The sequence below is a fragment of the Aricia agestis genome, chromosome 15 (genome assembly GCF_905147365.1).
Source record: "Aricia agestis chromosome 15, ilAriAges1.1, whole genome shotgun sequence".
NCBI classification, from domain to species: Eukaryota; Metazoa; Arthropoda; class Insecta; order Lepidoptera; family Lycaenidae; genus Aricia; species Aricia agestis.
In genome coordinates this window covers 1567735-1591685 of record NC_056420.1, presented here as the reverse complement: position 1 = coordinate 1591685, position 23951 = coordinate 1567735, and the positions used below count along the sequence as shown (strand labels likewise).

Here is a 23951-nt window from a genome sequence, read left to right as displayed (position 1 = left end):
AAATTGATGTATGCTACAAATATTAAACATAAAATAGAAAAATAGCAATGAATTATTATTTTTCCCCCGCAGTGATAATCCGCAACGGGTGGGGCCAGTACGCGTGGTCGATGTCGTGCCGAGGCGCGCCGCGTTGTGCCACACGCGTGAGTGCGGCGTGCGCGCGCCCCGTGCCCATGTCGGAGCCGCCGCCCCGCCCCCCGCCCGTCTGCCGCGCGCTGCCCGCCGCCCCGCCGTGCGCCGTGTGAGTACATAGGTCCCTTTGGATTTTACTTAAAATATATTTATACTAGCTGACCCGGCAAATGTTGTTTTGCTATTTAAATTATTTCTAGTATCAATATAAATAGTAGATAAAAACGTCCGTACATCCGTTCGGGCGCATTTAAGCAATTTTTTTTTTGATTCATAGTCATTAACTTTCGCAAATTTGGCGTCAAATAAAAAGTTGTACTGTTTCTCATTTTTATTACAACTGACTAATCTTTTTCCGCAGTGACTCAGCGTTCCCAAGTCTGGATGCCGTACTGCGGAAACTCAACGATCCGGAGGCGCCGACTCTGTTCAAACTGCTCGAGCAACAGGCCACCTTGGAAAAGAAGGTCCGAGACAGCGAAGACAACGTGGTAAGTCTATAGTGTCTTTTGGCTGTACACTTGGATACTTTAATAAGTCTTGCCCATAGCTTGCACATTGTATAAACGATCACTGTCGTGGATATTGGTAGAGAAAACTATTTTTACAATAATGTCTCCTACGCCGGTTATTACGCAATTTAAAGAGCAGCTATATAGCAAAGAGTAATAACAGAGTTCATATAACGAAATAGCTCGATTATTCTTCGATCACACGGTGTTAAAGGCGATATTTCTATATTATAATATTGCTTATGATTAGGTACCGGACGAGTACGTACCTCCGGAGCCTGTGACGGAGTTCCAGACGGCGCGGCTGTTCCTGTCACACTTCGGATACCTTAACATCGGCGATAAAAAGGTAATAATTGAATCTAGTTGCAGAGCAAGAGAGTCAAGTTGTAATGGATAATTTCAACAGTAAAGTTATAAATGAAACATAAGTTTTAAACGTTCGAAAGGTGTTAATTTCGCTTGAACTTGTGAGAGTGACACTAGGTATGGGTAAAAACAAAATGGAATGATCATTTAATACAAAATTATACATTTTTTAATTATTAACGCATCGTTTTCTTGTTTTTTCTAGGGTGGCGGTCGTCTCGTGGCGCTAGAAGGCGGGGCTGGTCTATCCGCTGCATTAGCCAAACTGGACGCACTAGGTGCGCGCGCGGCACTCACCGTACACGTGTTTTGCGCGCGCGCCGGTCAGCGCGCCGCCGCCGATATCGTCGCCAACGCCGCTGCGGTCGATCTGCCGCCAGCTTATATCGCGATGCTGCGAGGGTATGTAGATAATGTAGATTGTGCCTTTAAGACAAGGCCTTATAAATACGATATCCTTAGGGGGTGGGGCGGGGCTATCCGAAACGCTAGCGAAGCTTGACATTGACATATTTCGATCAAATTTAGCACGAAAAATTATATAAAGAATTGAAGTAACACTAAAAGCTACAATGAAAACATAATATTTGATTCATAAAACCAAAATCCATAAAAGAGAAACAGAAAGATGAGATGTCAATGTCATAATTTCATCTTTTGTGTAACAGTCTCGGTCGCCCGATGCGTCGGTCGCAGGGGGTGGGGCCGCGCCTGCAGCGTCCGCCTGTACCCGCTGACTACGATGGACGAGAACAGGTTGGTTATTGTGGGGTCTGTACTTTGAACCCTGTTTGTAAGTGTGTGAATGCTGACGCGTGCGAGTTGCAATCGTGTATGTAAGATGTGACGTATGAACGGAGCTTAGAATAAGTAAAATATTATTTTCAATAAACAGTTGGTCCAACGCTCTCGAGTCTTTCACTTGTGCCCTCCTGCTACTGCTCCGTAGTCTATGTCTCTGTGTGTCCCATATACCACCGTAGACATACAGCATAGACATAACATTGGTGACCCCTGAACACGAAGACAGCTCCGACTCCGGCTAAAACTAAGACAGCGAAGACTCCGACCAACGAAGGCTCCACCCAGACGACCACCGGGCTGAAAATATAATGAACGAGCAGCAGCATAACCTGATGGGCGCCGCACCACAAGCCTCAACAAGCGGATTTTCGCCAGCTATGAAGAAAGAAGATACAGAATTAGCAACAATTTCCATTGGTAGCAGAATCCCAGAATTTTGGAAGGATAACCCTCGCCTGTGGTTTTATCAAGTCGAGGCAATTCTAGCTCCACAAAAGACATCGGATGCGAATAAATATTTTATGTGCGTCGCGAAGCTGAACAGGGACGCCATTCAGCAAGTTGCAGACATTTTGGCAAATCCGCCGCAGCAGAATAAATATGAAGCGCTGAAAAATCGACTACTGCAAATTTATGAAGAATCGGAGGCGCGGCAAGTAAGAAAATTAATTTCCGAAATCGAGCTTGGTGACCAGAAACCGAGTCAGCTGCTTAGAAGAATGAAGGAATTAGCTAGAGGAAAAATCGAAGACGAGACCCTGAAGATTTTGTGGCAAGGTCACTTACCTTCTTCGGTCCAAGCGGTCCTAGCAGTGACGTCCACTAGTAATCTAGAAGAATTAGCAGGAATAGCAGATAAAATCATGGACACTCACCAGCCCTGTAATATCGGCGAAGTAGCAAGTGGTCAGCAGCAGCCATCGTCAACCAGCTTCGAGGTAGCAGCCATAATAGCAGAGATCGCGAAAATGAACCTGAAAATTAACCAGTTAGAAGCACAAAGAGATGGAGTCCGGAGCAGAAGCAGGAGCAGGAGCAGGCTGACTGGGAACTATGCAAGGGAGCGGACACAATCGAGACCACGTCGAGCGCCAGGGAGTCCAGGTTGGCTGTGCACGTACCACTGGAAGTATCGAGGACGAGCTTTCCGATGCGAGCCCCCATGCAGCTGGGAGAACAAGAGAGAAGCCCCCGTCCCGAGGCCGGAAAACTAGCAGAGCTGCAGCCGGTGGCGGGAGGCAGCGCAGTTTCCGATCACCGCCTAATTGTAAGTGATAGAATATCCAATTTAAAATTTTTAGTAGATTCAGGAGCATGTATTTCTGTTTTACCAAAGAGTGTAGTAAAAAATAGACTGGACATAAATTTAAATTCTAATTACTCGCTTTTCGCAGCGAATGGTTCTAAAATTAAGACTTATGGCACTAAAATTCTTACCTTAGATTTAAAATTGAAGAGATCTTTTAAATGGTCATTCGTAATTTGTGACGTTAAGCAGCCAATTTTAGGCGTAGATTTTTTAAATCATTTTAAACTTATTTTAGATATTAATGGACGCTGCTTAGTAGATAAAATAACTAACTTGGCCGTACGTGGAACGATCGTAAACCATTGTGAAAGTACGATTTCCACATTAAAAATTAACCATCCAGTTTACGAAATTTTAAAAAAATATCCGGACATTCTTAAGCCGATGTCATTTAAGGAGGCCCCAAAGCATTCTATTTATCATTATATTGACACGCAGGGTCCACCCGTTTTTTGTAAGCCTAGACCGTTAGCGCCACAGCGTTATAAAATCGCTAAGGAGGAATTTCAAAATATGTTAGAAGCAGGCATATGTAGGCCGTCCAAATCTGCTTGGGCGAGCCCACTTCACTTAGTTCCTAAAAAAGATGGACAGGTACGCCCTTGTGGTGACTATAGAGCTTTAAATGCAATAACTAAACCTGACAGATATCCCATTCCCCGTGTGCAGGATTTTACGTATTTACTTTCAGGAAAAAAATTGTTTTCTAAGATCGATATAAAAAAGGCTTATCATAATATTTTAATTAATCCAGAGGATATTTGTAAGACAGCAATAATTACGCCCTTCGGATTATATGAATTCGAGCGCATGACCTTTGGTTTGAAAAACGCAGCGCAAACATTCCAGCGTTTCATGTCTAATATCGTGCTATCGCGATCGGGACTAGATTTTTTATACTGTTACTGTGATGATATTCTTATAGCGTCCTCTAGTGACGAGGAGCATGAAAAACATTTAGAGCAGGTATTTAGTCGATTAAATGAATATGGTATTACAATTAATTTAGAGAAATGTTCTTTTAAAGCTACGAGTGTAGAATTTCTAGGATACCAAGTTTCAACATCGGGGATTCGGCCACTAAAAACTAAAGTACAAGCAATTATCGACTACCCTAAACCGCGAAATGTTAGCGAGTTAAGAAAATTTTTAGGCATGGTCAATTTTTACAGAAGTCATTTACCTAAAGCGATAGAATATTTAGATAAGTTAAATAGTTATATTCATAAAGCTAAAAAGAACGATAAGACTCCTATACATTGGACACCGGATGCTGAAGAAGCATTCCTAGAGTGTAAACACGGTCTCATGAACGCAGCGACTTTGTCGTTTCCTGCGAACAACGTGCCGCTTGCACTCTTTACAGACGCATCGAATAACAGCGTAGGTGCAGTTTTGCAACAACATGTTGACGGTAAATGGAACCCGTTAGGTTATTTTTGTAGGAAGTTAACGCAGGCACAACAAAATTATAGCACTTATGACCGAGAGTTACTTGCTATATTTTTAGGTGTAGAACATTTTAGAAGTTTATTTGAAGGTCGTGACTTGATAATTTTCACCGATCACAAACCATTAACTTTTGCATTTTCTAAATTAAGTAAAAATAATAAGAAAGAAAGTCCAAGACGAATTAGGCAATTAAGTTTTATAAGTGAATTTACTACAGATATACGACATGTTAGTGGACAAGATAATATTGTAGCAGATGCATTATCTCGAATAGAAACTATAGAATGCACTTCAAGTTCAATAGATTATGAAAAATTGGCTATACAGCAACGTAATGATTCAGAACTTCAGAATATTATTACTAATCCTAAATTCAAATTCAAAAAGATGCCAATTCCGAACTCCGATCATTATATTTATTGCGAAATTTCAAGCAACATAGCTAGACCTTATTTAACAGAATCGTATAGAAAAGCAGCATTTAGTAGTATACATAGTCTTAGTCATCCGGGTCTGCGAACATCGCGCCGCATGATTAAAGAAAGATATTTTTGGCCAGATATGAATAGAGATATAGGTTTGTGGACGAAGACTTGTTTGAATTGTCAAAGGTCTAAGACAACGAGGCATACGAATTCTAGCTATGGTAGTTTTCCACAAGCGAATAGATTCGATCATATTCACATTGATCTAATCGGGCCACTTCCGGTCACAGTAGATGATTATAGGTATTGCTTAACGATAATTGATCGAGGCACAGGGTGGCCAGAAGCGTATCCTTTAAAAGATATTTCGGCGGATACGGTAGCGAATGCAATATATAGAGAATGGATATGTAGGTTTGGCTGTCCTGTGAAACTCACTAGTGACCAGGGCAGGCAATTTGAGAGTAAATTGTTTTCTAGTTTAATGTCATACCTAGGCATTCATAAGATTAGGACAACTCCATATCATCCTCAAAGCAACGGTGCTGTTGAGAGGTGGCATAGAAGCTTGAAGGCATCTTTGATGGCACGGCTTAATGGTAATAAAAATTGGAGCCACGAACTTCCTAGCGTGATGTTAGGGCTTCGGGCTGCCATTAAATGTGAGACAGGTGTGAGCGCAGCTCAGATGGTTTACGGCCGTGCACTACGATTGCCAGGAGAATTTTTTGTAGAAAGTCCTGAAATTCCAGATCCTTATTTAGTGTTGCAGGATATTAAAAATAATATCAGACAGTACAAGCCAATTAGTGTTAAAAGTCATAGTTCGAAAGCATTTTTTGTTCATCCAGACCTTAGAAATTGTTCACATGTATTTTTAAGAATCGATAGAAATAAAACATCCTTAGTTTGTCCTTATGAAGGTCCATATAAAGTAATTGAAAGGTCAGAAAAAGTTTTTAAAATTCAGTTGGAGGATAGAGTAACTTCAGTTTCGATAGATAGGTTAAAGCCAGCATATATTTTATTAGATAAAAATATTGCAGAACAAGATACCTCTGTAGAAAATGATATTATAGAAAAAAGTAACGTAGAGTGTAATAATCAAAAAATTACAAAGTCTGGAAGGAAAGTTAAAATGCCAGTAAGATTTTTAAATGTATAAGGAAATTGCTCATTTTAGTTTCAAACGAAGCGTTATGTTAAAAAGTACGAAAATATTAATTTTTATGTAATTATGGTTAAAGATAACCGAGTTAGAGCAAAAATAAGAGTTAATCATTCGTTTAAAGTGACTGTGGTTCAAGACAACTGACTTAGATCAAAACAAGAGTTAATCATTCGTTAAAAGTAACACGTAATTCAAGTTCGATAACAATGGTAGCGCCGCGAAGGTAATATGAGTACCGCGTCATAGCTTATGAAAACAATGATATAGTATACAGTACAAACAGTAAGACAACTTGTACATTTTTAATGAGTACAACTTATATTGATCGTTTATATGTGAAAACGTAATATAAGTTGATGGGAATTTTAAATAAAAGACAATTTTTATTAAAGCATTTTATTCTTATATTGTATACAATTTACGTTTACACCTTGTTTTTACACTTTTTACCTTGATATACTATTTAGATTATACTATGATACTTTAAAAATGTAAAATGTAATAAGTAATAATATTTCCCCTATTTTAAGTTAAAATATTATGTGACTTGTTTTATAAAGCATTTTATATTGTGATTAATGATTATTGTAATATTAACAACAATGTAATTTCTGCGTCAGATTTTGTCGAACGTTATGCAATGTAGAGTAACAAGGAATTTTAATGTACTTATACTTAATTAAACATTGAATAAAAATGCTTAATATTAAAGAGAAATTTAATTTTAAATCAATGTAATTTTTTTTTCTAAAAAAATATGTAAAATTGTAATTAATGGTGTAATCTTGTATTACTTGTGTAATTTTCAGGAACTTATTTTTTTTGTATTATGCTAGTAATTTTGATACTAATAATTATGTAAAAAATTTTCAAAAGGGGGGGAATATTGTGGGGTCTGTACTTTGAACCCTGTTTGTAAGTGTGTGAATGCTGACGCGTGCGAGTTGCAATCGTGTATGTAAGATGTGACGTATGAACGGAGCTTAGAATAAGTAAAATATTATTTTCAATAAACAGTTGGTCCAACGCTCTCGAGTCTTTCACTTGTGCCCTCCTGCTACTGCTCCGTAGTCTATGTCTCTGTGTGTCCCATATACCACCGTAGACATACAGCATAGACATAACAGTTATCATTATTCATATGAATATTTTTAACCCCACTTTATTATGTAAATTGTAAACAAAACCCAATTGAATCATATTTTTGATCAGACCAAAAAAGGTGGCTATAATGCTACAAATTAATCACAATGATTTAACCGCACAATAAAAGAAACACAAATTTCTTTGTTTTTTTTTTATATTTAGATTCTAAAGAAATGATACAAAGTGTATGTCTTAAAAATATATTATCTAATTTTGATTTCTTTTAACGTGATATTGAAATAAGTAAGTAGTATTATACCCGACTTAAATAGCTATAGCTTGAGCTTTGAAGAAATTATTTGGAATAGAGTACAAATACAATTATTATAATATTATTATGAAAATTATTTGCGTATAATTTACGTAGTCGTGCTGTAGTTTTTATGGAAATAGTCATAAACTTATATAAATTGTTTTCCTCCAACAGGTGTTGTATTGGTCGGACTCAACGGATGAGATATTCTTCGTGGTGCCGTCCGGCCACGAGCTGACAGAGTCGGAGGACCAGAACGACAGCCTCAAGTCGGACGTCGACGGCTCCTGTCTTTCTGTCAAGTGAGTTTCAAGAATGCGCTGTTAGTTTTTTTATTGGGGTAAGAAGAAAACGGGGCGACTGCTAGCGTGCCTACTCTTAGCTATATCTATCCATTCCCCCTTTAAGGGCGCGTTCGGACGTACGGGTTTTCTACGCGTTGTATGCGCGCGCGGATTCAGCTCGCGTGATTTTTCAAACGATACAGCAGAAAACGCACACGTCTAAACGAGCCGTAAAAGATATTATTTTGAAAATAAACAAATTTGGTATAATCTATCTTGGTATAACGTATTTCACATTTTTGAAACTTATAAATAAAAAATAAAAACAGAAAATCTGTTATTTCAAAATCGATACTAATCTTACCTACCTTAAAAGATACGCTTTTAAAGTCAATAAAATAAAGCAAAATTTGAAAATAAGTCGATATTGTAATTTTCTCTAACAGTTAAGCCGTACTTAATATCTGGCCCCGAGGACATAATAGCTCAAACGGGAGGCAGCGTCACGTTCCAGTGTCGAGTGGGCGGGTATCCCCTCCCCGACGTGTTCTGGCGGCGGACGGCCGGCGGTCGGAACATGCCACTCGAGCGCGAACCTTTACTTTTTGTACAGAAAATTGATACTAATGTTACCCACCTTGAAATACACGCGTATTAATTAAAGTCAGCTAAATAATGCGCTGTATGATAATTGAGGCCTTTACTTTTTGTACAGGAGCGGCGACAAGGGCTCCTGCTGGGACGTGTCTAGCGGCGGGTCGGGGGGCGGGTCGGGGGCGGCGTCGTACGAGCGCAGCGTCAGCGAGTGCGAGCGTCCCGACCGCCGCGCGCCGCTCGCCGACAAGTCGCGCGCGCTTTCGCTGGAGTTGGACAAGCTCACTGGTACAGTTTATATTCATCAGTGACGGATTAAGATTTAAGACAACTTGATGCTCTAAGCAATCCATGCCTGTGGGCCCCCCTATCCGTATGTTAACTGGAATCGGTCTTTGAACCTTTACTCTGTTGGTACCTCCTCAGAGATGATGCCCTAGGCAAGTGCTTAGTTAAGGGTTAATCCGTTGACCGTCACTGATATTCATTATAGGGTAAAAGAAAATTTCAAAACTAGGTAACATGTATTTTTAAAAGAAAAACATTTCCCATGTCCTCAAACAGCACCGAAGAGGCTTAATTTTTGATCGCGCTCTTTGCCTCGACATATCATTTGTTACATAATATACACAAAAATGCACCAGAAATTCTTGTAAATGTAATCTTCGTGTTGAGACTTACGATAGATCGAGTAATATATGATAACTTGACGTTTAACATATTGTTGTTGCAGGAAGCGGCAGAAGGAACAGAGATTTCACACCAAAGATACTCATTATTTGGCTGGAAGATTTTGAAGATCACTTGAATCTACCGATAGGTAAGTTTTTGGCCTATAAGTCACATAATAAGTCACATAAGTCACAGTACTTAGTACTTACTTTGTCTTCGTCAACATCTGGTAATGAGAGATTTTAAGTTCGTAACATAATATGAAAACTGTTTGAAAGAACAATCGACGCGGAAGACCCTCTTGATGCATAGCCCGCCTAGTGGGGGAAGTAGGAAATGGTCGGAAATATCTTCTTGACAGTTTCTAAAACACTAATCCACCAGGCGGCGCTTCGTGCGAGTCTGACCTCTAGCGGTAAATACAATATCGAAAACCCTCATTGGAGCCTTTGTCATTTTTAGTCTATCTGTTATATTTATGAGCACTATTTATTATGGTATACAGGTTTAGGAATTATTACTCTATTTATTAACGTATTAAAAAAGTTGTACGCAACCCTTTTGTTACTTAACATTGTGTTGTATTGTAGACGACCTGCTGCAATACTGCGAGACGGGCCAGCCGTGGCGGCGCGGCGAGGTGCACGTGTTGTGCGCGCACGCGGTGCGGGGCGGGCTCGTTCGCGTGCGCGCCCCGCCCGCCGCCGGCGTGCTCGCGGACGGCGCGCTCGTGGCGCCGCGCCTGCTGCCCGACTGCCTGCGCCGCGCCGCGCGTCACCTGGCGAGACGCACGCGCCTGCATACCGACCTGTAAGTAAATCTGCAGTTTTTTTTTCTATTTTATTCAGGTGCATCTGGAGTTTAATTCTAATTCCGCAGGGAGATTGTGTAATTTGTGACAACAACAGGCATGTCAAAAATTTCTTATACAATAGATAATATCTTCAAAACGCCTGTTTTATTACTATCTCTAGATACATGATAATCCAGCCGTACGACGATTAGAAAATTTACCGCTCCGAAGCTAATTTAAACGACATTGTAAATTATAATACCCAAACAAAGATCAGACCGACACTCGCACTTGGGACTCGCAACTTTAATCTCCTTACTTACATTAACTTAGTCCTCTTCAATCTTCTTTTACTGCGTTGAGTTGATCGTCGCGACGTATTGAACTCTTTTTATGTGGCCACGTTACGTGGTTCGAATACGAAATTTTACCGCAATATCGCAAACAAACACGAATCTTTGTATTAGCAAACTATGTTTTGACCAAACATCTGTTTCGCAGGTACCAGCCGCCGCATGTGCGCCGGCGTCACATGATACAGGAGATCGCGCAGCAATTCAAGAAGGACCTCACTGAGCCACAACTACTAGAGTCCTTGTTCCGAGCACCATAGAGCACAGAATAGTATGATGAACGTATTGTTATCTCTCTCGTTCTTCTTATATACTATGAAAGAGAAGGCATAATACTCTGAAGTTAGTTACAAGTTTGAACCTTGAGAGAAATACTCCATAATATCTCTCAGTGTATTACAATGTATTACTGACTACACTAAAAGAAGAATTATGATTTTCGAATGTAGGTATGTAAGTTTTGTTTTTTTGACACTCTCTAGAGACTTTAACACTTTAGGAGACTCTAGAGTAGCCTAGAGTCTAAACTTCTTGTCAGATTTCCTGCAGGCTTAGCATAACAACAGTAAATGGGCGTATCCAGGATTTTAGCTGGGGGGGGGGGGGGGGGGGGGCAAGCTTACCTGTTTCGAGAAGGTGGTCGGTCTGGTATATTGAAACAAAAAATCATGAAAATTGACTTTTATTAATCTGACTGAAAATATATTTCGTTTCCAACACTTCATTTTGTGCAGTGTAGGTAACACGTTTTTAATTCCCAATTGCCAGGAAAATTGACGTTTATTTTATCTTCTGGGGGGCAGCTGCTCCCTGCCCCTACCTGGGTACGCCCATGCAACAGTATATATTTAGATTCGTCTTAATTGTTAAGCAATATTTAAAACGCAGCGAAAGAAATCTAACTAATCGTAATAATATGTAATGAAGTATTTATTGTAACTGTAAGTTATTTATAGAGATTTAATATAATAAGACTGAATAATGTACTTAATATAACATTCCTTTATTAGCACAATGATTTATTTATGCGAAATATATAGTTTATGATAACATATCTTTTTATATTTAATCTCAAAAGTTGTCCTTTAATCTTACGATTTTTACACTTTACACCCAAACCTAAGGTTTTTTCACACATGTAAGTCTGCAAATTGCCCTTTGGGTAAGTAAGTAAACAACTTCAAGCGTTATTTTGTTCTGGTTTAATTGTAGGTTAGGAATCTGAGAGTAAGAGGTAGGTTAAAGAGGGATAGATGCCTACAGTAAATCGCGTCCTCTGTAGTGTATCCTCTATCTCCGTCACATGTTCCCCTGTCCTGTGACCCTCATTCCCTGTCCACGCCAAGCGGTCTTCGAAGAAAGGATTTTTCGAAACGTTGAGTATATGTGGTTCAAGTTTCCTGGGTCTTTGATGTACTTACCTAAATTAAAAATAAAATAGTCGTAGATGGGTGTTCAATATTCTAAATCTCGATTATAATAACATACATTCACGCGGACGAAGTTGCGGGCAACAGCTAGTTTTATTATAAAAAACATCATTGATTTCGCCCATATTATTTTATTGAAGTGACTAAATAAGTACGTCACCATGGCAATCCCGTCGCACAAAAAATGGTCGCCGTCGGTCTCGACTCTCGAGTTGTAATAATTTACTATTATTTATTGAACAAATGCACTTATCAATATTAAAAGTACCCAGTAGCCGATTCTCAGACCTACTGAATATGCATATAAAATTTGGTAAAAATCAGTAAAGCCGTTTCGGAGGAGTTCGGTGACTAACATTGTATACATACGGTAACTAGCTGTCCCGGTGAACTTCGTGTCACTTAAAAACCTTCCCTGGACTTCAAGGATCATTTTAAGACTAAAATTTGCAGAATCTCAGCCATTAATCGAGTTATAGCTTCACTAATACAATTGGAAATCCGTTTATATATATATATATATTTGAAAAATTGGCAAAGTAAGTGTGAGTCGGGCTCGCGCACGAAGGGTTCCGTACCGTTATAGAGCGAAATTAGGAAAAAATTGTGTTTTTTGTATGAGAGCCCCCTTAATTATTTATTTTAATTTTTTTTTTTATTTAATACAAAAGTACACATATAATAATTGAGGATTTTATGAAATGAAGTGTGTATATAATATGTTGCCACTTGCCATTATGGATTACGAGCCAAAAAGACCAAAAAAATACGTTTGTTGTATGGGAGCCCCGTAAGAGGAGTTTTTAGTATTTGTTGTTATGGTGGCACCAGAAACCAACCAGAAACACATAGACTGTGAAAAGTTCAGAAGTCTAGCTATAGCGGTTCTTGAGTTACATCCTGGAGACAGACAGACGGACAGACATCGAAGTCTCCCTTTGGGTACGGAACCCTAAAAATAAAACTAAATATTATACAAAATATACTAGCTGACCCGGCAAACATTGTTTTCTAGTATCTATCAATAATATTGATACTAAAAATAATCTACTTTTTATATTATAAAAAGTTGATAAAACAGGCCTAGCGAATACAAAATTTCATGATCGGTTGAGTTTTGGAGGAGTTTTGGAGCAGTTCGCGCACAAACACTGTGACACGAGAATTTTATATATTAGATAAAAAAATATTTGCAGAACGGAATCCCGAGAGCTGCACCACGGAACCCTTTTGTCCCTCCTGTTGAAAAAAGTGTATGTTCACCACTGACCTCCATTATACAGCGTACTTGTATAATGGAGGTCAGTGATGTTCACTGTTCTCTAGGCTCTACTTTTAAAAACCTCTTTGCAATAATTTAAAAATACCCTGGTCAAAATTTGAAATTGACAGTACCTATTGTCAATGTTGTCATAAGCGATTTTCTAGACGGATTATTTTGTAACAAAATTATTTATTTTAGACGTTTTTACAAATGTAATGCAATTAAAGTAATTAGGGACCGTAATATGTTAGTGGAACAGCCGCAAGAGGTGAAGGAAGCGTCGGGGGACACCCAAGTAGAGAAATGTAAGAGCCGGAGCCTAACCTGTAAGTAAATTATTTAGTAGTTAATAGTAAAATCCTATGTGCTATTGGGTAGACATAAAAAGCTATATGATAAAGTTAGCCAGGACACTAAACAGTTTTGTTGCAGACGCAAAAGGAGATGTTGTAATTCTTTACGAGAGCAATGTAGAAGAAAATGCAACGGACGTCACTCCAAAGCCCAGACCACCCAATCAGTACGTTGAAACGATAGTCTACGAAGAAGACAGCGAATCAGAATGTTCAGAGATTAGCGAATCTTACACGAAGGAAGATCTCAACGAGTTATGTTTGATTAACAGCGAGGCGCTCGACTTTATAAACAACATACCTAGCGTCGATACACCGCTGTGCCATAAACAGAATCAAATGAAAATCAAACCATCAGGATTCATTGCCGACTTGACACATCCATTTGAAAGACCATACTTTTTCAATAGCTTCGGTTCCCTTTTGTCGACTTCGTTAATGGATATATTATGCTCCAACCAGAAAAATGACAATTACGTATGTTATATGGATAACCTTATATCACATGTGCAGTATACTATTGAAGAGCTGAAACGTATAAGCAATGGTGAATATCTGAGCGAGAGAACCAAGCGGAAGTGGATAGAAAGTACGGAGGTATTGTGTGCTAAAGCAGAAAGAAATAAATTTGAAAAGAAAAAAAGAGAGAAAACAGTCAATAATAAGATAATGTCCCAGCTTTTGATCGTTCCATATGAAGAGCATAAAGATATAAAAATGCATAAAGCGTTAAGCGACATAATAACTGGTAGATCAGAAATCAATACAAAAGTTTTGAATAACATACTGCGGAAAAAAGTCGTTATTGATGTTCCGAAAGTATTAAAAGATCCTGTAGTTTCAATCAAAGACCTTACAATAGTCAATTTCATAAAAAATGGTACAGAAAATAATTGCATCCGCAGAGACAAAATTTCTCACAAAATTATTACGTCAGATCTCAGATATCCCATTTTAACGTTAAGTTGCGGAATCTTTAATGTTTCAGTATCAATACAAAATTTAAATTTGCTCAATAATGAAAAAACAGGTACGTGCAGTTTATTTTGGTAGATTTTATTAGCTGACTACAACTATACAATTTACACCCTGCAACAATGAGTTTCTAATTAGTAACATAGAATATCATTGCCCTGCAACAATAACTATTTTATAATAAGAAAGATTTTTAATTAAGTATTAATTGTAATAAATTTTTCAGAAACAAACAATAATTTACTTGCTATAAAATATCAACCAAATGAAAATAACTTTAAAAAAGAAGAAATTAAAGTTATTGAAGAAAACTATGAATGCGAAGAAAAGCAAGAAATAGGCATAGAACAAAATTGTGGGACTGACATTCAAAATTGCGACGATAACCTTATTGTCAATGACGATGACTCTTTTAAATCAGAGCTTAATTTTATTGTCTGTAAAGAAAGCATAGGAAGTTATTTAGAATCAATAGCTACCCTATCGTCAGACGTAAGCTTTCCTTCAACCGATAAACGAGACGTAGAAAATCATTCAGCTACATCTATTTCTTTAGGTTGCTCTGTTCAACAAGTAAATTCAAAACTATATTTAAATATCAAGACTGATGGAAATTTAAAAATAAAAAAGAAGTCATCGCCTACTATTGTTAAAATAAAATCACCGTACGAAAATAATTCGCATGAATTAGATGAAAAGAAGAGAAAAAGATTACTGAAAATCAGGGAGCGACGACAAAAAATAAAAAAAATTAAAGAAAATGCAGGTCAAGCTTTAAACTCGGAAACCAAACTAATACTTACTGGCAAATCTTTTTCTTCCTTTGAAGATAAGGAAAATAAAAAGCGGTATAAAAAGAGAAAAAATAAATTTACTGCCGTAAAACATACAAAAAGTTATATGGAAAACATGAAGCCGTTTTGTTCGGACTCGAGTAGTCCAATCACCATCAGGCAATTTTCCCAATTTATGGAACCTTTAGTGAGCCCACAGGACTTCAAGAATGAGAAAAATAATTCACAAAAGATCACAAGTGAAGACAGTGCAAATAAAGAAAACAATTTTTTTACAATTGATTCCCAACAGGAAGATGAGCTAGCAAAACTTGTTCGAAATGAATTGTACGTAGTTAGGGACTTAAACCTTTTTCGTAAGTACTCGTAAGCTAGTTTATTCTGTCTAAAATAAATAACAATATTATTTTCAGATACTCGCAAGCAGAATATAATAATCACAACAAAAATATAGCTGATCTATCAAAATATAATCTAAACAAACCACCCGTTAATACACCGATCGAAAGTCTATCCGAATCTTCAAAATCTTCGCTATCAAAAGAGTGTAAAAATAATATTGACAAACTGTATACTTTTATAAAAGAGCTAACGAAGATAGATAATTCTGATAACAAAGAAATAGAAAAAAGATTTACTACAAATTGTACTGAAACTGTAATTATGCAAAATAATATTGAGTCTATCTCGGCGATCGGTGATGGTCATAAACTAAACACAACAGAAGAAACATCAACAACTCAACATAGCCATTACAATTTAGAAAAAATACCTTGGAGACAATCAACTAACAATAACAAAAGAAAAATAGAAATAGTCGCTCATATGCCAAAAGTTTCTTTACCGCCCAAAAAACAGACAGAAAAATATGATAAATCCGTTCGAAATCCTCGAAAAAATGACGATCAGCAGCCAAAAGATACTTTAAAAGCTATTTCAGAACTCTTATATAAGATTGATTATGTAAAAGGAATGAATCTCAAAACTGACAAAGTTACAAACGTCCCGAATAATACATGTGAAACTGTAAGGCAAACTAAAAAAAATACCCGTGAAACAGTAAAGGAGAGCAGAAGGAAGGTGCCAGCTTTATCTTCTTCTAAAATAGTAAAATCAGAAGATGTGATGAAAGAAAATAATAACATTTGCAAAGGAAACATGTCTACAGTGAAGACTCAAACTACTGAAAAACTACAACCAAAACAACCAGAAATTAAAAAAAAAGAGAATGACCAAAATATTACAGAAAGTACCGAAGCAAAAGAATCAAGTAAGGAGAGAGTACTTTGGCGTCCCAGGTTGGATGCCCTAGCGCAGCCCAAAAAGACGCATTTTGCTTTAAATAATAAAGGAGTCAAGATACCCAATACGACGCTATCTGCTACTACTAGGCCTCAAAGAAACGCGTCGCTGATACCACAAAGAATTAAAAATATAATATCGCAAAATAAAACACCACCACCACTTTCAAACTCTACTCTTGTAAAAGCAAGCCCAAGAACACAAGGTGCGTAAAGGTGAATTAAAGTTTAATTATTTTTATAAAAACTTAACTAGCTCTTCTATATGAAAGTATAATAATTCTTAACAATAAATCCTTCACACGTTTCAGAAGAAGCAGAATCCAAATCACCACTCAGCAATAGTTTCGAAAGAAAACGTCTTAAATCTGAAAATAAGTTGCAGATCAAAATTAATAATGATCTTAACGCTTCAGGTTCCTTGTAAGTTGGCTTTTATTTATTTGTTTACATCAATGAATTCCCAGAAAATTTTTAAATGCTATTTTCCAATCCCATATTATGTAATTTTAGGAAGAAAAATATAGCGGAAATTAAAAATCGTGTCAAATTCAATTTGGAACCACATTCACGAAAGCGTAAAGAGTTTAAAAAGTTACAGAAACCTACTATTTCGGTGATAAAAGAACAAGATAATTCCGGTGATATAAATAGTCAGTATTGTATTATTACATGTTTTTATTACAGACATTGCAATTAATTTTTTGTTCTAGCTATTCCAGAATCTAAGAAAGAGGATACTGATCAAAGCAAACTTACAATTGAAGCAAATGAATCAGTTGATGTTAATGTTCAAAAACCTCTATTAGCCAACAACGAAGATAATGAAGTTTTAAGTCCGCTCAAATCGACAAACGTTATTTCAACGCATTTGAATCAGTCAAAATCAGATGAAATCGTATATGGATCTGATTATAAAATAGATGTATTTGAAGATGGAAACATTAGTACAGCCGTAGCGAATATTTTCACTCGAAATATTACTGTCGCCAATTCAAGAATTTTTCACAAAAAACATAACTTCCTCAAATCACAGGGACATAATTCATGTTCTCTTACTAGACTAGAGAAGAGACCGGGCCCGGTAAATAGTCAAACTATTATTGACCAGACAGTGTTAAAAACATTGTCTCCGAATCGTTCATTTCAACAAATGTTTGTCCTACAATCTGGAGATACTGGCTCTCTGATGCTTAAGTCTTCATTGTCACAAGACATAAAAACATTGGACATCGTACCTAAACTCTCTTTTCAAACCTTTACGAAAAGCAGCATTGATTGGACCCCACAAACGCTTTCATTGCATTACTTTCCTGCGATGCATTCTATAAAATATTGCAAATCTGGCAAAACGTTAAATAAATATGCCCCTGATACTTGCCATAAATCGATATGCAAAGGTTTCTTGACAAAAACTAGCGTTGATATTTTTCATGACGTTGGTAAAGTATCAAATGAAAACCACGAAGAACCGATATCAGAAAACATGATACAGAGTAGGACAGATTCGGTTTTGAATGATATTTCTAATGTCTCTCAGTTACAAATAATAAATTCGATTGAAAATAGTGTAGACAATACTGATAGCGTTTTTACTTCTCTATCCTGTGATAGAAGCACATCTATGGATATTCTAGTGGAATTGATAAACGAAATTAAAACTATATCAACATATCATGCAAACATTAGTCTTGAACAAATCCTGAAACAAGCAACGGGAGATAGATTAAAGAACGATGACAACAAAATATTATCCGAATTGGGTCTACTGAAAAAGTGCGAATCCCAACCGAGTATCCATTCCTATTTTGTTAATGATGAATTTGATGCTAATGAGAATAAACTCATCCACGCTGATAAAAACACAACAAATGGAAGTATGAATTCTGGAAAAACTGAAGATAAAGAAGTATCAGCCTGGATAAAAGAACAAGAAGAAACTGTAAAGCGTTGTACTGATGTGCCGTCTCGACTTTTACCCGTAACCATCACTGACAATAGTGTTTCTGTGTCTACTTCATCAACATTCCTAAATAAAGCAGTTGAGGCTTCAACTGCTACAGAAGTCATACATTCTGTTAAGAAAATAAGACCAAATTCGACTAAAAATGTTAATTGGGATAGCACTAGAACAGCTTTTGTAGATCAACATCTGAAACTGAAGCGAGATATTTTAATGTCTGTCTACTTCATTTTGGTATTGACCGTATTCGTCGCATTGACGTTCCCAGATATTCAAGCCCGCTTTTAACTATTCAAAATTGTTGATTATCTTATCTTGTACATGTTTTATTTATTACTATAAATTTTCTGGTTTATAATTCATAAATTATTATTAATAATAAAAAAATCAAAAGTTGCTAGTTTTTATCTGTTGATTGCCATCTAGTGGTGAAAATTTTAAGGTATATCAAAGATATTTTACTACATTAAAATATCTTTGAGGTATATACTATATAGATCTATGGTCTATTACTCTTAACCCGGGCGCGCACTAGCGGCCAAGCGGCAAGCCGCGGCAGCCATCGAGATAGATACCTTCGTACTACCCTTCGTATGAAACCGCCACAGACGACGCGCACCTGGCCGCTACGCGACCTGCGGCCACACCATACTTTCGATGGCCGCCGCGGCTTGGCCGCTAGTGCGCGCCCGGGCTAAAGTCAAAGCCCAGGCGCGCACTTGCGAGTTGCGGCTAAGCCGCAGCGGCCAGGACGCGGCGGCCATCGATTACCTTAGTATGAAGCATTGACTTTTATAAGTGGACGCGGCATAATGGTCTCTACCAAATCAAAATACTGTGGCCGGTCCGCCATTTTATGTTCCGGTTCTCCGAGGTACATAAACTGTCAAAGTGTCGTATTATAGGGATGTCGAAATTGAAAGAAAATATCGATATATCGATACATCGATATTCGAAAAAATATCAATATCGGTCTCGATATATCGCGAAAAAATATCGATATATCGGTTAAATTTTTCGACTAATTTGCTTTTTTTTTAATTAATTTATAGTCCGTCAAAAGTTTGTCCATGGATCGGTACGTTTATATTTTTATTAAAATTTTTGTTATTTTACCGATGGCTTGACTTCGTATGTGCTAATTTAGTTAATAATTAGACAATTAATAAGATTTGTGATAGAATAGTAATATAACATGGCTTGATTTTCGATATTATTTAATCAACATAGAAATTAGTAGATTTGACGTTTAGTGATGTACTTTTTTATCGAAAAAAATATAAAGTGAAGAATCTGATCATTTATTTAAAAGATTTTAACCTTAGCTTACTTATAACATCTTACTTATCGATGTCCTCGACAAATATCAACCGAGTGTCCCATCACTATATACCGCCATGTTTAGTTCTTGGCAATATGGCGCCGGCCACACTTTATTGTAGTTATGTCGCTTCCATCTGTTTCCTTATTCATTGGTATGAAGCCGCCATAGACGACGCGCACCAGGCTGCAACGCGACCTGCGGCCACACCATACTTTACTGGCCGCTAGTGCGCGCCCGGGCTAAGATATATTATAGTCTGTCAAAAAAGTGAAGAAAAACATCGCAGTGTCATCCCTTTCAACTCAATCTAAGAAAAAAGGGATGCCACTACGATGTTGCCACTTTTTAATTTCTTCACTTTTTTGACAGACTATAGAGACTCTATGCTCTATTATATTAACTTTATGGGTGGGCCCATTAGCGGAATAGAGAAACAAAGGCCTGAGCAAGAGAGATGTCACTATCAGTAACACTGCGTGGTAAAAAGAGACGTGTGGTACATGACAGCAGCACTCTTTTTTTTTTTACGTCCAGTCGGCACGTGCCGCACGTTGACAATTTAATCTCATAGAAATCATGTTCAACTTCAATCATGCTTGTGTAAGTCTATACGTATTACTTACACATATTTTTACACACAGATGAAACCAATTTCGGTTTCGTTTGACAGCTCGAGATTGTTGCTCTATTCCGCTAATATTAACTTTATGGGTGGGCCTTGGCTAGGTGTACCGCGTTCCACTTGACGTTAAAAACGATCAAAAAGATCAAAATGCCTGCTATTGCCCCTTGTATTATTTTCTTCTACATGCCTCCTATTTTGAGCGTTTGAATCGTTTTTAACATCAAGTGGAACGTGAGGCTGGCTCAATGTGTGTGGAGCGTACTGATGAATTTCCGATTATGAAATGGGCATTGTCCAAAAAAAAATCACATGTACTTTTTATATTTTTTTTTTCGTTAAAATAGGGTATTTTAAGAATATAAATAAAATAATTTTGAAATTCGTTGGCTAGTTTTTTCTCAATAAATTTTTAAAGTTTCGCTCTAACGTCATCATCGGCGGTCAATAATTGACCTCTGCAGTATGTTTTTTTCCTTTCAATCTTATTTACAATGGCTGGTTCGTCAAATGCAAGTTCTCATTATGTGAAAGCTGATACGAGAAGCTTACCAAAAGTTCGAAACGTAATGTTGGTCGAATTTATTGCTCATTTAACGCCATTGAAGGTCAAACAAAGGTTAAACATATTTGTTCAAAAATATAAGTAAGTAGTAACTAATGGGTATTTTTTTCGTTTATATACAGAAAAACTATCACTGGCCTTATTCCTCGAAATGTTTTTGTAATGAGCAAAATAAAAAAAAAATGGACAATACCCGTTCCGGCTTTGTGAGGCCAGCCTTTGGGTGGCAACATCTTCAAAAAAAAGATTGTCATAACATGTCAAACTGACAAGTGACAACTGTCAAAATCATATGTTCAAACTTCAATTTTTCGCGCACGTGTGTATGACGTTCTCTCGAATTTTAAAATTTCATTGCTTTTATGTTTTTACTAATAATGTTTAAGTGTTTACTTATAACTTGGTTATATTAAACTATATCCCTTGCTTAAGTAAATGTTAAAATATAATCGCTATAATCTCAATTACTCATTGAAATATTATATACTGCTATATAAGTATATGAATTGAAAGATGGCTTCAAAGAAAGCGGGAAAGGTAAATAAAGTTATTTTATTACTCGAGCGGTTTAGATACGTATTTTAAATAATATTTAACTTAATTATAGAAAAGAAAGGCGCATGATATCACTGAACTCAAAGCGGATTCGATAGACAACACCGCTCCAGTGCATAAGATATTAGACGACGTGCAACAGAGGAATCCAAAGGCGTATCAATTCTACTATCAAAATCTACGGCAGCGTCGCACAAATAAACAATACTTACTGAGTTTCCACAACGTTGTTCCCGGATACCCTCTCAATGCTTTCGGCGAAGATTGGAATGGTCAACTTAACTTTGATTATTTTGAAAGATTTCCCTACAAAAGCTACCCGCCAAAATACATTACGAGCTTACGGCACATCGATAAATGTGATCCCGTTACGAAATACATGAAAGAGAAGCTAGACTGGAAAACTATGTACAAGACACTGAAAATTACGGCTAGTAAGTAAATTCTTTTATTAGGTTCATCAACACAAGATTTGCTGTCTTTATTAATGTTATAAAGAGATAAGTTTTACATGAATCGAATATGATTTGAAAGTACTAGATCAATTCTCACAAAATCTTGTATATTATAAAGAGTAGATCTTCGAGGACACAGGTACTTTTGATTGTAAAAAATGTTTGTCTTTTTGTTTTTTACATTTTCTATTTTGCTTGAACTTACAAATTCACAGGAAGCAGCCAGAATTTTTAAACATTATAACAGTTAAATGTTAGTATTGACTACTGTGTAATAAAAGAAGTTTTTTTTTAACCCGTAAATCATGTAAAAACGAGACACAATAGAATTTCTATTGTGTCTCGGTCACCGGTGACCATAAGGGGCTTGATGAAATAAAGCATATTTTGTTACTCATTATTTACATTACAGGTAAATACAATGTGATTGAAAAGTTTGAAGACTTGAATGGGGAAGTAGTTAGATGTCCAAAGCTGTTGGTGGATATGGCAGCACATTTTGAAAGCCGACCTGATCCATACTTTGATAGCACATACAACTGGTACTACGCTGGTAATGGAAACTTGCAACTGGTGTGCTTAGATTGGATTGACTACCTACTTTATAGTGAATTGAACTGTGTTTGTAAGTATTGCATGCTGTTATGGTTTTCAGTTAAACTTAAATTTTTGTTAGATTCGCCAAACAGTGTATTTTAGTTTTGTATTAATGCTCTTTTTTCTAGATTTGTCCCAATTTAACAAGGATGAAGTATTCATAAAATCAGACTCAACAGCTACATTTCAGTGTGATGATGATGAACATATTTTGGAAACTATTTCATCTAATAACATAGTTGTGCTAAGAACTAGAAACAAAGTTTATATTCTAAAACTTGTTGCTAATGGTGAAGAATTTCAGTTTGAGAAAATGAAAATTATACAGTCCGAACTACCTTATACGAGTGTTAATTTTGATGATCATCACAAGAATATTTTGTATGTAACCACATTAGATTACAAACTCGCTATCGTAAATCTCGATAGGATGAAAGCCCGGAGTGTACAGTTAAGTGCTAAACTGACTTCCCTATTCAATAATTGGAACTCTGTGATGGGAGCTGGAAGAGGAATGTACACTCATGTGACAAAAAAATCGATTGCAATATACGACAAAAGAGCTAATAATTGTGTCGGCGTTTATAAAGAGTTAAAACATGTTATGGACGAGATAACATGCAATGAGATAAGCGTAGCGAGGCATTTTGAAGGCTCACACTATTTGTATTTTGCAACCGATCACCATCTATTCAAGATGGATCTGAGATATCAACAGAATGGTAAAATGAAAGTTGTGCAACGATGGACGCACGGTATGGAGGTTGTCCCTACTTACATGTCGTACTGTAACTTTGAATACATCAAAGATTTGATCTGTCTCGGGAGCCAATGGTGTGAGGATATGTGTCTCATACCAAACTACAACGATAGAGCTCTAAATGATACTGAAACGGGTGGAATGACTATACCGTATCGCCCTCCGAGTATACTCGACGCTTTCAATGAAGCGAGAGAGAAGATGCTCTGCTGTGATCTTTACAATCCAATCGATCTGAGGCTCCGCACAGCTATAACTGGTACTCTGCCTATGGAGCAAGGAGAGAAGTATAACATTCTCCTCCTAAACTCACTCGGAGATATATCGTGTCATACAATATTTCCCGAGCATTTGGACACATTTTTAGAGAATGACGCCGCTCAATGTCTCGACGAGTGGGCGCAGAGTTACAGAACCGAGACAAAAGAATTTGAAGTATCATCCATTGAGAATATTGCCAATGTTTTGTCAAAACTGAGAAAAATGCCGCCAGATTATAAAATAGAAGGTGGCTGGTCGAGAAAAGATACAAAGTTTAGCGAGAAAGAGATAACAGAGATTTTTGAGAATGAAGAAATAGATTGTGGGCTGCAGGAGGTTTGGACTAAGAGTGCAGATCAGACTGTTGATCAGTCTTCTTTTGCACTTAATCTATTTTACTCTGATGACGAAAATGAAACGTGAATTTGTAAGCAATTGTGATATTTAACTAGAAATAAAT

The 23951-nt window shown here is 37.0% G+C and overlaps 3 protein-coding genes across 10 annotated transcripts in view; all 3 read left to right on the top strand.

The window, feature by feature from the left end:
* LOC121734165 (ral GTPase-activating protein subunit beta) overlaps window positions 1-10909 on the top strand; it is a 28997-nt gene extending 18088 nt beyond the window's left edge. For all 5 annotated transcript variants that reach the window (XM_042124606.1, XM_042124604.1, XM_042124603.1 and 2 more), the window contains 10 exons: window positions 73-244; window positions 497-626; window positions 898-996; window positions 1222-1418; window positions 1685-1772; window positions 7751-7878; window positions 8576-8742; window positions 9188-9274; window positions 9717-9936; window positions 10421-10909. In XM_042124606.1, coding sequence (XP_041980540.1) covers window positions 73-244; window positions 497-626; window positions 898-996; window positions 1222-1418; window positions 1685-1772; window positions 7751-7878; window positions 8576-8742; window positions 9188-9274; window positions 9717-9936; window positions 10421-10532 — 1400 coding nt within the window. In that variant the 3' untranslated portion in view covers window positions 10533-10909. The remainder of the gene's footprint in view (window positions 1-72; window positions 245-496; window positions 627-897; window positions 997-1221; window positions 1419-1684; window positions 1773-7750; window positions 7879-8575; window positions 8743-9187; window positions 9275-9716; window positions 9937-10420) is intronic.
* A 2216-nt stretch (window positions 10910-13125) lies between these two features.
* Window positions 13126-18693, top strand: LOC121734244. Of its 4 annotated transcripts, none has more exons than XM_042124722.1 (7): window positions 13126-13292; window positions 13399-14349; window positions 14521-15415; window positions 15502-16595; window positions 16701-16812; window positions 16903-17030; window positions 17103-18693. In XM_042124722.1, exons 1-7 carry the CDS (start codon window positions 13211-13213, stop codon window positions 18638-18640), a joined length of 4800 nt encoding a protein of 1599 aa, XP_041980656.1. In that variant the 5' UTR covers window positions 13126-13210; the 3' UTR covers window positions 18641-18693. The 4 variants fall into 4 exon arrangements, 3 of the variants coding, with proteins under 3 accessions (XP_041980656.1, XP_041980655.1, XP_041980657.1); XM_042124721.1 differs by having other exon boundaries at window positions 16903-17042; XR_006036687.1 differs by lacking the exon at window positions 17103-18693 and having other exon boundaries at window positions 15502-16605; window positions 16903-16914.
* A 2548-nt stretch (window positions 18694-21241) lies between these two features.
* Window positions 21242-23951, top strand: LOC121734300. Its single transcript, XM_042124826.1, has 4 exons — window positions 21242-21400; window positions 21471-21852; window positions 22286-22498; window positions 22599-23951. The coding sequence occupies exons 1-4, from the start codon at window positions 21377-21379 to the stop codon at window positions 23912-23914; spliced, it is 1935 nt and encodes a 644-aa protein (XP_041980760.1). The 5' UTR covers window positions 21242-21376; the 3' UTR covers window positions 23915-23951.

Excerpts from the sequence above, each read along its gene's own strand:
- LOC121734300 (XM_042124826.1), top strand. The coding sequence starts at position 21,377 with ATGGCTTCAAAGAAAGCGGGAAAG. Across the intron at positions 21,853-22,285 it reads GACACTGAAAATTACGGCTA|GTAAATACAATGTGATTGAA; the intron begins GTAAGTAAATTC and ends TTTACATTACAG. Across the intron at positions 22,499-22,598 it reads TAGTGAATTGAACTGTGTTT|ATTTGTCCCAATTTAACAAG; the intron begins GTAAGTATTGCA and ends TCTTTTTTCTAG.
- LOC121734244 (XM_042124721.1), top strand. The coding sequence starts at position 13,211 with ATGTTAGTGGAACAGCCGCAAGAGGTGAAGGAAGCGTCGGGGGACACC. Across the intron at positions 14,350-14,520 it reads GCTCAATAATGAAAAAACAG|AAACAAACAATAATTTACTT; the intron begins GTACGTGCAGTT and ends TAAATTTTTCAG. Across the intron at positions 17,043-17,102 it reads TAATTCCGGTGATATAAATA|CTATTCCAGAATCTAAGAAA; the intron begins GTCAGTATTGTA and ends TTTTTGTTCTAG.